This window comes from Echiichthys vipera, assembly GCF_963691815.1.
Source record: "Echiichthys vipera genome assembly, chromosome: 21".
NCBI lineage: Eukaryota > Metazoa > Chordata > Actinopteri > Perciformes > Trachinidae > Echiichthys > Echiichthys vipera.
In genome coordinates, this window is record NC_139846.1 from 10,977,209 (window position 1) to 10,990,102 (window position 12,894).

At 41.2% G+C, this 12,894-nt stretch overlaps 1 protein-coding gene across 1 annotated transcript in view; it reads left to right on the forward strand.

Annotated features, from left to right (window-relative positions):
• The window catches only part of ptprn2 (protein tyrosine phosphatase receptor type N2), a 121,749-nt gene that overhangs the window by 44,486 nt on the left and 64,369 nt on the right, over positions 1 to 12,894 (forward strand). Inside the window, exon 10 of the mRNA XM_083935865.1 lies at positions 2,965 to 3,044. Coding sequence (XP_083791991.1) covers positions 2,965 to 3,044 — 80 coding nt within the window. The remainder of the gene's footprint in view (positions 1 to 2,964; positions 3,045 to 12,894) is intronic.

Genomic DNA, 12,894 nt, shown 5'->3' on the forward strand with positions numbered 1-12,894 from the left:
GGCCGTGTATGTGTGATCATGTTTTCACGAATGCATCAGTGCGTGGTTGGGACTGTCTGTCTGGCTGTATCGGCTCACATATTGCCCCTGGCTGAGTGGGTGTTGCTGCCTCTGTAGCAGGCTGACTGATGGTGCGTAGGTCTGGGTCACAGCACTCGGGCAGTCTGATGAATCTCTCTCTCCGTCCTACAGTCTGTGGAAGTACACTAAAAATGTATGTACACTTCCCAGGACTTAAGTGTGAAGACGTGATGTTGCACAGCCATGGCTTAATGATTAAGAGATGATGGAAAAATGGCACAAGCGAACATCTCAACACGCCATGTGTGTTTATAGTCACTAATTATTATAAAAATCTAATATCTAACAAAAAATCTAATAAAAAAACTATAAGCACTTATTAACTATTCATTCATGCATAAGTTTATGTATTCATCTCATACAATACCTCAGAAGCCACTGTTTTACAGGATTTTTGATCGTTTTAGTTCCTTAAATCTGCAAAAATATGTTTTTAATATTAATAATGAATAACAGACTGCATGTATATGAAAGAGCTCAGCACCAAATGACAGACAGACAAAGTTAGCGGCTAGCCGGTGAACACAGTGGAGCATCTATCCATTAAAATAGCCAGATATTTTCCTGAAGATTTTCCAAAAGCAGACTTACATTACAACTTACATTTACCAGGTGGCCAGAAACGCAACTCCAAATGCATGCTAATGTTGCTCCATATCTGCTGGATGTGTTAATTTATGTCTATCTATTTTTTTCCTAAAACCTTTGAATGCATGCTGTCGAGTTTTATAGTCTTGTGTCTAATTTTGCTCTCTATTCTGTTTGTTTTACCGAAGCCTTTGGTTTCCATTCATCCCCATATATCAAAAACTATAGCAGACACTTGCTAGAGTTATTTAACTCATCTTAAATGGATTTTTGTTCATTTATAATTGCATGGTTCTGCAGTGAAGTCCTTTCACATCTACAGTATCTGCATGTATTACCATGCAAAAATTACTGTGATGGATTACACATGTTAAACACGCCACCTGGACTGAAAAACATGTCTAAAATCTTAAACCAAGCAGCACTGTTTACTAAACTAGCCAGTTAGCTGTGATGTATTTTTTGCAGTGAATGCGCTACCACATGCAACTAACCGTTCAAAAGAGACATGCACTGCAAAAAATGTCATTTTATGAGCTAAAGTGTCTGTTATAGAGACCCAAAGTCTCTAGTATTTAGTATATATATATATATATATATATATATATATATATATATATATATATACATATATATATATTTCTTTTTAAAGAAATAGGCTGCTAGAAAAGTAAAATTTGCTTCTACAACATTGTTCAAACAAGTTGATCTGTCTTGGAGACAGGTTGAAATGTACCCACCTCACTTATTTTAAAAAGAATAAGACATTTGGGACAGAATAAGAGGTAGTTGATACGATGCAGATTTTCACAGCGTCAATCTCATTACTTAGTTTTGGCATTTTAAAATTCTCACTAAACGGCCTGTTAGGATTTTCCTGGAACGTTGGAGAGCGGTGCATCTGAATCCAGCATTTATCATTTTCTCACTCACCCCATGTGTTCATCAGTGTCTCCAACATCACTGATTTAATTTGGACATAAACTCGAAAGAAAATCACTTTTGCACTCATTCAGAATTACCCTGACTGGCCTATTTGGGAACTACAACTGCAGTGGAATAATTTGAGTAGAAATGAGATTGATGTTTTCTGTACACATTGCTACGAAACACATAGTTTTCCCCGACCACTGCAGGGAGCTCTTACAGAGTCTAGTGGGGTTGTTAGATTTTATTTCATAGCCAACCTCAGGGACCTCAAACATTTATTCTGCCCCAGGGAGAGAAATCTGTAGCTGACTCCTGACCAGAGAGAGTACATGTTCAGAGCGTACAGGCAGGAAAGAAAACATGATGCTCAGAAGATGACTGTGCATTGGTCTTTAGTCAAATTCAAGCTGAAAAGAAAAGGAGAATTCATAAGCATTCAGAAATATGGCATCAGGTACTTTACAGCTTCTCATTATTCACACCTTTTATTTATGCACTCTGCCAAATGATGCATTGAACTTAGAGTTAAACAAAGTAATCCCTCTGTCTACTTCAACATCTTGGGAAATCATTTTTTTCAGTTGTTTGTGAAAATTAGATTGTTACTTTCTATCTGTCCACTGAATCTGAAACTACCACTATTTGCCAGTTCACTTAGCTTAGCTTAAAGACTGAAAACAGGTGGAAACAGATAGCTTGGCTCTATCCAAAGGTAACAAAATCCAACTACCAGCACTTCTAAAACTCTTTATTAACATATTTAATCTGCACGAAAACATATGAAAGCCACATATTGCTCAGAGGGTTTTGCAAGGGACTATTTCTTGGCCTGAAGCAGAAACTTCCTGAAGTCTAAAACCTTAAACCATGTCTGCTCAAGATGTGTTCAGGCACAGTACTGAGATGTTTTAGATGCACTTAGAGCCCAACACAAATTTTACAGTGTCCTAAACTGGAGAAAATGGATTTGAAGCAATTAAAATAAGGGTTGTTTTTGTTTACTCTCCTATGACGAGTAAAAAAAATGTGGGCCTGTGTGGATTGATGACAATATGAAGGTATCTTTTCGGTCAGTTGCTCATGAGATGGACAACTGGAAAACACATCTGAAACACCTCCTGTGTAAATGTTAGTGTGACGTCAAGACTCCAGGAAGAGCCAGGCGAGCTATTTCCAGTCTGTATGCTGGGATAAACTAACCAACTCCATCTAACAGTCTCCAGTTTCATCTTTAATGGACAGATATGAGAGTGGTCTAAATCTCCTCATCTAACTCTCAGCAGGAAGCAATGTCAAACTATTCTGTATGTAACTATACTTACATACAGCTGCTCATTTTGCTCTTTCTTTGCTGTTTTTCTGCAGTGTCTTGGGTCCAGCGTTGACTTTCAGAATTGGCTCCAACCCCAAGAACGTGACCACCGCAGATCTGGTTCAAGTTGCAGGTGAGAGCAGTCGATTTCTTTTTTTTCATTATCACACAATGATTGCTGTTGACGACCTTCATTGTGAATCATCTCATTTTCACTAGCCAGACCACTCTGTCACCGTGTCGCTTTAGTAAATGAGAACACAGATTAGTCTCTCCAGATACAGTAGATAGGCTGGTGTTCATCTTGTTCAGACAAACTCCCGTCCCAGAGAAGAGTATCAACAATGTGCAATGACAGATGAACATCAATTACTGAGATGATGAGTCTGTCTACACACACACACACACACACACACACACACACACACACACACACACACACACACACACACACACACTCTCGTATACAGTGTACAGGGTAGTTTATTTGGTCTTCTATTATGTCCAACAGACTGGCAGGTTGAAACAGGTTTGCACTAGCCAATCAGTTAGAGTGTATATTCCTGTGTGTGTGTGTGTGTGTGTGTGTGCGTGCGTGTGTGCGTGTGTGCGTGCGTGTGTGGGTGTGTGTGTGTGTGGCTGCATTTATGCACTTGTTTGATGTAGACTGATGGAGAGCTGTCAACCCACAGAAAGGCAGGTTGTCAGTATACTTCCAATCCCTTGTTCATTGTCTGCACTCCGATCTGCCCAGTGTGTGTGTGTGTGTGTGTGTGTGTGTGTGTGTGTGTGTGTGTGTGTGTGTGTGTGTGTGTGTGTGTGTGTGTGTGTGTGTGTGTGTGTGTGTGTGTGTGTGTGTGTGTGTGTGTGTGTGTGTGTGTGTGTGTGTGTGTGTGTGTGTGTGTGTGTGTGTGTGTGTGTGTGTGTGTGTGTGTGTGTGTGTGTGTGTCAGTGTCCTTGCTTTGGTCGGAAATGACTTTGAGACGCACAGCAATACTCCCAACAGTCAATATCATCCAATATCACCCCACTGGAATCAACACGGTGGTGTTGTTATTGGCTGAAATGTGTTGCTGCTCTCGGTTTTTTTGCGCGGCGACATTTTTTGGCACCAGCTCGTTTCCTATCAGGGGTGTGCTCGATGATGGCTGATGATACAGATTTACCGCAAGAAAGGTTGGGCCGGGGGTTGAGCTTTGGTTCAGTGGTTTTCGGGTGTGAGTTTCTGTGTGTGTGTGTGTGTTTGCTGGATTACTGTGTATATCTGTATTTAGTATTTATCCCTCACCGTCATCCCACTGTTGCAACGTTTGTTTAACAAAACGATCACATGAGCAAATATTGCAGCTGCGGCAGAATTACCTCTTCAGTATGAGGTGTAATAATTATATTGTATCATTGTAACATTCATCTTTTTTCTCTTTCTTTTCCATGCGTTTTCTTTATTTCTTTTTTTTTACCTCTTCCCTTGCGTGACTGACTTTGATGAGGTGGCGTGTTGCGAGAGCTAATGACAGGCATGAGCAGGGCTGAAATGTCAGACCAAATGTTAAGTCAACATGATCATCAGCCTGACCCATGGTGATGAATTATGAATACAGCCCACCTGAATAGTGATGTGAAAAAGGCGACAGAAGAAGCTTATCAAACTACTTCAGGTGCATCGTCATCGCCGTTCAATCCCGATTGACCATTGGGTAAACCTCTGAAATGTATTAAAAAGTAAAAAATGGCACTTTGAGATAGCAGAGCCGTTAAATCCTCTGTCTCTGGAGCTACATGTGTGCCCCCAATGACCTTAGATCAAATCCTGCTCAAGCTTTATCTCCTGCGCCCCCCTCCTACCTTGTTACCCCCCTCTATTTACACCAGTGTGAAGTGGAGTGGACTTCCCAGTCTCCTCCCTGTATTAAAAACAATGTGAAGTGAATGCAGAAACTCTCCTTTCGGTGTTTCAAATCATTTTCCAGCTATACTTCAACTCCACATTTGCATGCATGACATTGAATGCAATACAATATGGCAGTGGCATTTCACAGTGGTTACCAGGTTGTGGTGCAACAGCAAGGTTTAAGTGGAATCTGAAAATCAAACTGACACCCACATGCCGCGGCCACCTGGGTAATCCTGGCTGACCACTGCCTTATGTGTGACTGTGCATAAATGACGTGGCCTCTTAATGAACTCATCAAAACCCCTGCTGTATTCTGGGCTCGACCTGCTGCCAAGAGCCAGCACAGCATGCCTTATAGCAGTCTTGAAACTAGAAAACCCAAAAAGTGTAGAAAGCTGTGGAAGATTCAGCAAATTCTTTATAGCTTATCAAGAACCATTAAGTAAGTAAGTTTATTTTTATAGCACCTTTCAAGAGCAGACGTCACCAAGAGATACGCAATAAAAGACGAAATAGCAAATGAAAGTGCAGCAGATGCGAAATACAGACATAAAGAAATCCTCTGAAAACATAAAATCAAATGAAATATGCTAGGGACATAATAGACTTGAGTTTATCAATGTTCCTCAGCTGGTAGAAACAGAAGAAACCAAACAATTGACATGACTGTCGAGACTCAAAGCCTGGCTCATAGACACACCTAGATTACGGAGAGAAGATTTAAGAGAAGAGGAGGGTGAACTATCACCTTCAGAACAAATAAGAACTTCTGTTTTGTCAGCATTTAGCTGTAGAAAAATGATCTTTTTCTAGAGTTGAAGCATTTTTTTCATTTTTTTATAACAGTTTTATGACATTTTGAAGCTTAAATGAGATGGACAGTTGAACATCGTCTGCATAGCAATGGTGGGAGATATCTTCAGAGGGACTTATTATCTATCGGCGAGGATGTGCGTGTTTGCTCTGTCAAAAAAATAAAAATAAATAGTGAATGACTTTCAAAAGTTCTGAGAGCTGGAGGTGAAATATATTGCTTTATCTGACCAGAATTATTCTGCCCTGACGGAGATCCAAGTATATCGAAATGTGTACGTGTGCAGTCATTTCTCCATTGATGCTGTTTTCTAGCCGTGGACCTTTTTGATTCATGATTTGCCTGGACAGCCCAAAATCCAACAATATTTACTGTTATTTATTATATAAAAGATAGAGAAAATCTTGGCATTTGCGAATCTTGAAGCAGCAAATGTGAATTTATGCATCATGAATGTCTCAAACTATGAATTTTGATTAGTTGTCCTGCACATTTGGTGCAAACGGCTGTGGTTATTTTTAACATGATATACTTGTTCATATACTGTACATGCACATTCAAATGCCACAATATGTGAAACCTTTACTGGTGCTACCTATGACTGTACTCTGCAGCGCCTGGAGGAGGTTAATATGGCTCTGCTACATTCTGCTGTCCATCTATCTGCCCATCAATTCTATTTGATGTGTTCAATGCTCCATTGAAAAGAAAAGACAAAGAGACTCGGTTGAAAGGCATGGACAGTATAGAGGAGATTTGATAACTCATTGAAAAGCATCTTTTGGGCAGCAGGTTCTTAGCGGCTGTGTGGTGAAAGGCCTGCTGGGAGGTCTGACTGTATTAGTGGAGGTAGAGGCTCTTGTGTTCTGCTCAACTGGAAAACCGCAGGACAAAGACCCGCACTGCCTAATCCCTGCTCGGCTGCAAAACAAAAGAGAAAGCTGCTGCTTTATCAAAACTACAAGGCATTCTGTGTGTCCGTGTTTGTGTGCGCGTGTGCGGATGTGTGCATGTTTGTGTGTGTGATTTTTTTTTTTTTTTTTGCAGCTGTGTTCATACTGTGCCAAGAAAATGATTTATTCAATATTTGATGAAGTGGCAGCCAAGCTGTTAAAACCAATGTAGAAACGTGTTGTTCACAACCCAACTTTTTTTTTTTTTTTTTGCCTTCTTACTGTCTCTCAATCTTAGAGTGGTTTCTAAACATGTAAATCACCTTCAGTTGGGGAAGATTGGGTTCTGCCAGAGTGGCTTTTGCTCACTGTAAAGCAACATTTTGTAGCTGATGATGGATTTGATTGCTTGTTTGGGCACTTCTCAGCGAGTAGGTTTATTTATGTGTAGGAAGGGTGTTTGTGCTTCAATAAGTGTCTATAATCATGTCCTATCATTATTTTCTTAATTGACAATATAGATTTGTTTTGATCAATCATATTCCAGTGTTCTACCCCTTTTGTGATAATTCCGCTTGTATTTAGTTGGTCAGCAGGTTTTGTGAGTGTTTGCTATTAAATTGATGCCTTGTGACTCTACTACTGTCTCCCAACTGTGGTCAAGAATGGCCAGGCCAAACACCATGATGAGTGAGCATATATCTATGTGTTAAGAGAGGCTGGTAGGTGGTGGGTGGGAGCTGGGCGAGGACACTCCTATTGTCTTGGCTGTCACGGCTGGGCGACCCCGGAGCCCCTCTGAGGCCCCAAAGGCCCCAGAGGCCAGACCACAGCAATGAGTCCGCAGGCCCCCAGGCCGTGAGAACCCCGGCCCTGGTCAATGAGCGCTGGGAGTCTGGGGACCCTGGGAGCAACTGGCTGGGCCATCTGGAGCAGAGAGCAGAGACCCTGACACACGGCTGTCACCCGAGGGAGACACGTAGAGACGTGGACATAGACAATGTCTGCCCCCATGTTTCTGCCCCTGCTTCTGTCACACACACACACACACACACACACACTCACACACACACACACACGCAAACACACACGCAAACACACACATACACACACACACACACACACACACACACACACACACGTAAGACACAGCAGAAGTGTTGGTGAGAAAATTCCCTGGGTTGGTGTATTTTTTGGGGAAGGACCATAGTCAAATTTGAACTGAATTAACAGAGTTCAGTGGACTTTTAAGTCTCCATGTACATTGTGATTAATTCACTAAGTGTGTTTCCAGTGCATTATGGCACATTACATTACATCAACTTTCCCACCTGAGCCAATATAACAGTTGTCCACTCACTTTTCTATGCACAAATTGAAAAACTTTGCATAAAAACAAATAGATTAAAACGCATTTTAATGAGAAGTTATCCTTAAAACTAATAGGAGAGAGTTTTATACTTTGTGGGCAGATGTGAAATGTACTCTGCTCACACACTGTTTATGTTTTTGTTCTAAAAACATAAGAAAGACAACCTTAATATAAACTGGGTTTCTTTTCTATCTGACTCCATTTGTCTCTGTCTGCCTGCCTGATTCTGTCTGTCGATTCTTCTCTTCTCTGTGGGAAGGCCTAGTTTTCTTTCTGATCTGCTTGCAGGCACACACACACACACACACACACACACACACACACACACACACACACACACACACACACACGCGCACACACTTGCAAACAACTGAAAGTGAAAACACGGTAGCTGTGGCTGCATAATGGTGCAAGCTACCATTTGAGTAGTGAGTGGTAGTCTTTTCCAGCTGAGCAGATTAGCATAGATCTCCCACGCAGACAGAGTTGACCTTCACTCTGGCAAACACTTGTCAAAATGCCAACGATAATTACCTGCTCTCTTCGCAAACAGCACAATGGTTTATCCACCTGCATCCCATGCGTGGAGGACAGATCTGTAGTGCTATGGTACTGTTTTTTCGGACAAACGTACACTATTTGTAAAGGTAATATAAGCCGCAGGGATTCCTATGTGAGACAGGTGTGCGTCTGGTTTCTGCTTGATATTGTAATATTTACCATTCAGAACTCGGCAAGTGGCTGGAGGCTAAAGAAATAAGTGTGGAATACATTTTTTTCAATACGCGCATGTCAAGACAGTGTTCATATGGCTGAAAATGAAATTACTTTTGTCAGCTTCGGTTTGCACCATCAAGAAACATGTCTGGAAAAACTGTTTTTTTTCTTCTTTTAACACAACAGAGCTCTGCGGTGTCTGTGTCGGATGCCTGATTTTCTGTGTGTTCATGCCTTAACATCTGTATCAATGAGCGTAGAGGTCAGAAAACAACCCCTCTCCCTCTCCCTCTCCCCCCCTCCCTCCCTGGGCACTCTCCTCTCTCCTCCTCATCGCTGACTGCCCTCTCTGGTTGAGTGCTTGAATGTGCTCAGTTCGGTGATCAAAGTCTTCCTCAGTCTCTTCTCCTCCATTGCCCCTGGCTCTGTGTATGTATATGTGTGTGTGTGTGTGTGTGTGTGTGTGTGTGTGTGTGTGTGTGTGTGTGTGTGTGTGTGTGTGTGTGTGTGTGTGTGTGTGTGTGTGTGTGTGTGTGTGTGTGTGTGTGTGTGTGTGTGTGTGTGTGTGTGTGTGTGTGTGTGTGTGTGTGTGTGTGCGCGCGTGTGCGTGTGCGTGTGTGTGTGTGTGTGTGTGTGTTTGAGAGAGAGAGCAAGAGAGAGAGAGAGAGAGAGAGTGAGAAAGTGTGAGAAAGTATGTGTGTGCCATCCAGCTACAAGCCCGGCTCTCAGTCGTCTAAACCACCAGCCTCACTATCTTTTTTCTGTCTCAGTAGTACCCTGCCAGGCTCTTTTGCATCATCTTCCTATTTGCTAAAGGGCACACACATACACACACACACACACACACACTTATATAAATATATTTTTATATATATATATACTGTATATACATATATTTACTGTACACACGTACGTGTGTGTGTGTGTGTGTGTGTGTGTGTGTGTGTGTTGCTGCAGGATGCTAGATAACCAGAGTTGTATGAGTCACAGTAAACCGAAAAACATTGCTGTTTTGTTTTGTTGGTAAACTTCTCGTCTTTACCAGGGCATCAGATGTCTTTTTAAATCCAAGGTCACAATGCTTCATACTCATTTTTTCTTTTTGTTGTTTTCACGTCTCTTCTAGTGCCTGCAGGAAGAGAAATATCTCAAATTGTCAAAAACAGCTATTAAATATGCTCTAATAGGGCATTCTGGCATCTGGAAATCAGTCTAGTTTTTATCCTTGTCCCTGACCCAGAGTGAGCTTTCATCAGCTACTGAGTCTTTGTGCTTGCCTCACAGAAAAAGGTGTCATGTGGAAACGTTTGCCATTGTGTTGCGGAGCCAAGAATGTCCCAACCGATGAATTGAGTGGTGTCTTACAATCCGCCTTTATCCTGTGTATCCCTTTCAGTCGTGCTATATCCCGTTCTCCATGCCCTTTTGCTCTTCCTCTCCTTTCTTTCAGTATTATCCCTGCACCTCCTCAGTGTAGGGTCAGGGCTGCAATGCTCCTGTAAACATATAAACTGTGTCAACATTGCTGTTGTGAAGCAGCCGAATACAGTAACAGGTGCCTGTCAACAGCCGGCCAGATCTCTAGTGCATTAAAGGATCTTTGCTGTAGACAAGGATTAGTGTCGCCTGGCATTGTTTGTTTGCTAATTCCATCTCCAAGGTATTTGTTGAAAATAGGCATGAATAATTGAAAGCGATTTCTAGTGGACGAAACGAAGCTATCAACGAATGGAGGGAGATTAATGAGTAGGGGGTGAAACGCAACGCAAATTGGAACAACGGAGCAACCTTTCTCAGACACCCGGAGAGACCCTCGGTTCTCAAACGAAAATTGAATATGCATTGTTTTTTATTGGGAGGGGGGCATTGAGACGAGAAAGACGTGGATTAAGAAAAGAACACAGCGATATCTTTAAATGTGAAGTGTGTCAAAGCATGATGTCGTGGTATTAAGCTACTTTCTCATATGCCAACACTGAGCATTTTTAAATTGAATCAACACACTGTCTGAAGCCTAAAATGTATTCTGACAGAAATCCAACTTTCTGTGAAGGTTATGAATATATTTATACTTGTGTTTAAAACTACAAGTAACACTTTGCATGTCTAAGGGTTTGTTCTTGTTCTTGAAGGAAGATTGACAGCAGATTTTGAGTTTGTCTTATTTTTAACCTGTCTTTAACATGCCACCGTCATAATTCTGCAACATTATCAGTCCATTTTCACCTATACAGACCTCACAGTTGCTGGAAGAAGGCTATTTTTCTGTCCCCATAGTGACATGGTGAAATGGAGCTTTTTTCTGTCATGCACTTTGTGGCCGCGTAGATGAATCAGATGGAATCTATCAAGTCTTTAAATCCAGGCTGAAGACATGTTCTTGTAGCCTGGCAATGAGACAATTATGCAAGCTCTTGTTTTATTTGCCCTGGCAGATATGTCTGGTCCTTCTCTCGTGCTTTACGCAAAATACATGAAGCCGACATTTTTGGCTGGGGACACTACGGCGAACATGAACCTAGCTTTGTAAACAACAGTTGTTCACAGACATGCTGATGTTCCATACTATACTCAGAGCTTATTTGGTCTCGATGTTTCTTGTTTTGATGAAGATAATATACGACGCAGGAGTTTCTGTGAAGCTTTGCAGTCATGCCGAGTGTACATGAAAAAGTAATGAATATTTGTGTATTTGTTTGGTACAAACAGTTCCAGTTTGCAGGCACTCCAAATTTTTAGAACTGATCTTCTTTGGATACGAGACAAAGTGTTGATGATGCAGTTTTTATCTAGGACTTTACCATGATCTAATTTCCAGCTGAGACTCACAGGACGGTCGGCAACAACACATTTCCTCACACGTGGTGGTGAGCATAATAACACAATGGCTCACTAGCTTCATGTTTTATGAACTGATAAAACGGCACACTTTGCCACAAAGCCCTAATGAGACTCTGCACCGTCACACATCAGAGTTTTCTCGTTGCATCTAAACAGAATGCGCTAAAGTAAAATGAGAGAATTATTATCTTTTTCATCAATATTGCTCACAAATATCAAAGACCCTTCTAGAGCCCCGTGTCTGTAGCCACATTTGGGATGTCTTGTGTTCTGTGAGAGGTTTTATCACTACAACAGAGATAGTGAATACTTTCTGCAGTTCTTCTGAGCAGAAAATCCAACCTCTTCTTTGCTTCTGCCACCAGCAGTACTCTCTTGTTTCCCTTTTTGCTTCATCCCCACACCCCCACCCCTCATCTCTCTGTTCCCCCCATCACTTCATCTTCCATGCCTGTACCCACAGTGAAGAGACCATGTGCTGATGGCCCTCATGTCGAGAACAGCAGGCATTTGTGCATCATGTTTGTTGTGTGCACAGTGGTTTGTATACTTGAAGGGTAATACTTTATGAGGCAGCAGATACAAACAGCTATGTAAATGAGCCTCTCTCCATCTCCATCTCCATCTCCTGCTACTGTGCGAGTCGTAATTCCATAAGAGAAAAGCATTGAAACATTTCTCCCTATACTGAACTGAGAATGTGTGAAGGCTTTTGAATTATAAAGAAGTTTAGTTTTAGGCTTTATATTCCTCTTTGTCTGGAATGATGCCATCATCCCAGAGCACATTATACTGAATTTAAGTCATTCTAACTTAATATACTTTCTAAAAGTGAGAGTCTGTTACATAAAACATGACAAAGTATTTCAGATCTCTGTTTTATTATCAATAATTTTGATGCTTGATTTAACACATTCCTTAAACAGATGATATTGTCTCACCCCATTAGCAGAAATTTAAATTAAGATAATTACGTTTTTAGGACTGAATATTAGTCCAAATGACTTGTAAGGGCAAGAATTTCCTTTGTGTGTAACATATAAAAATGGATTCAAGCCCTCAATTCTTTCTTAGTTGCACTTATATCTTCAGTAGGTGGAACATGGAACAAAGTGTTGCGCCGCTTATTCTCAAAGGCTCATTTGTACGTCGCTTTGGACAAAAGCATCTGCCGATGAATTACATAAGAACTGTAAACATGGTGGCTTTATGTTTTGTAGTGCTTTAATTAATCTCTGTCAAAATGCAACAACATTTCCCTGGTTGTTGTAGTGCAGCAGGATGTGACACAATACATCACATTTAGAAAGGCTAACAAGATCAGAAATGAAAGAGAAAATTCATCTAAGGAGCCCAACTCTGGAGATGTATTATAGTCATTGTGACAGAAGCATTGTTTTCCACCTGAAATCGTATCAAATCTTTTGTTTTCTCAGTGAATCATATCCTAGT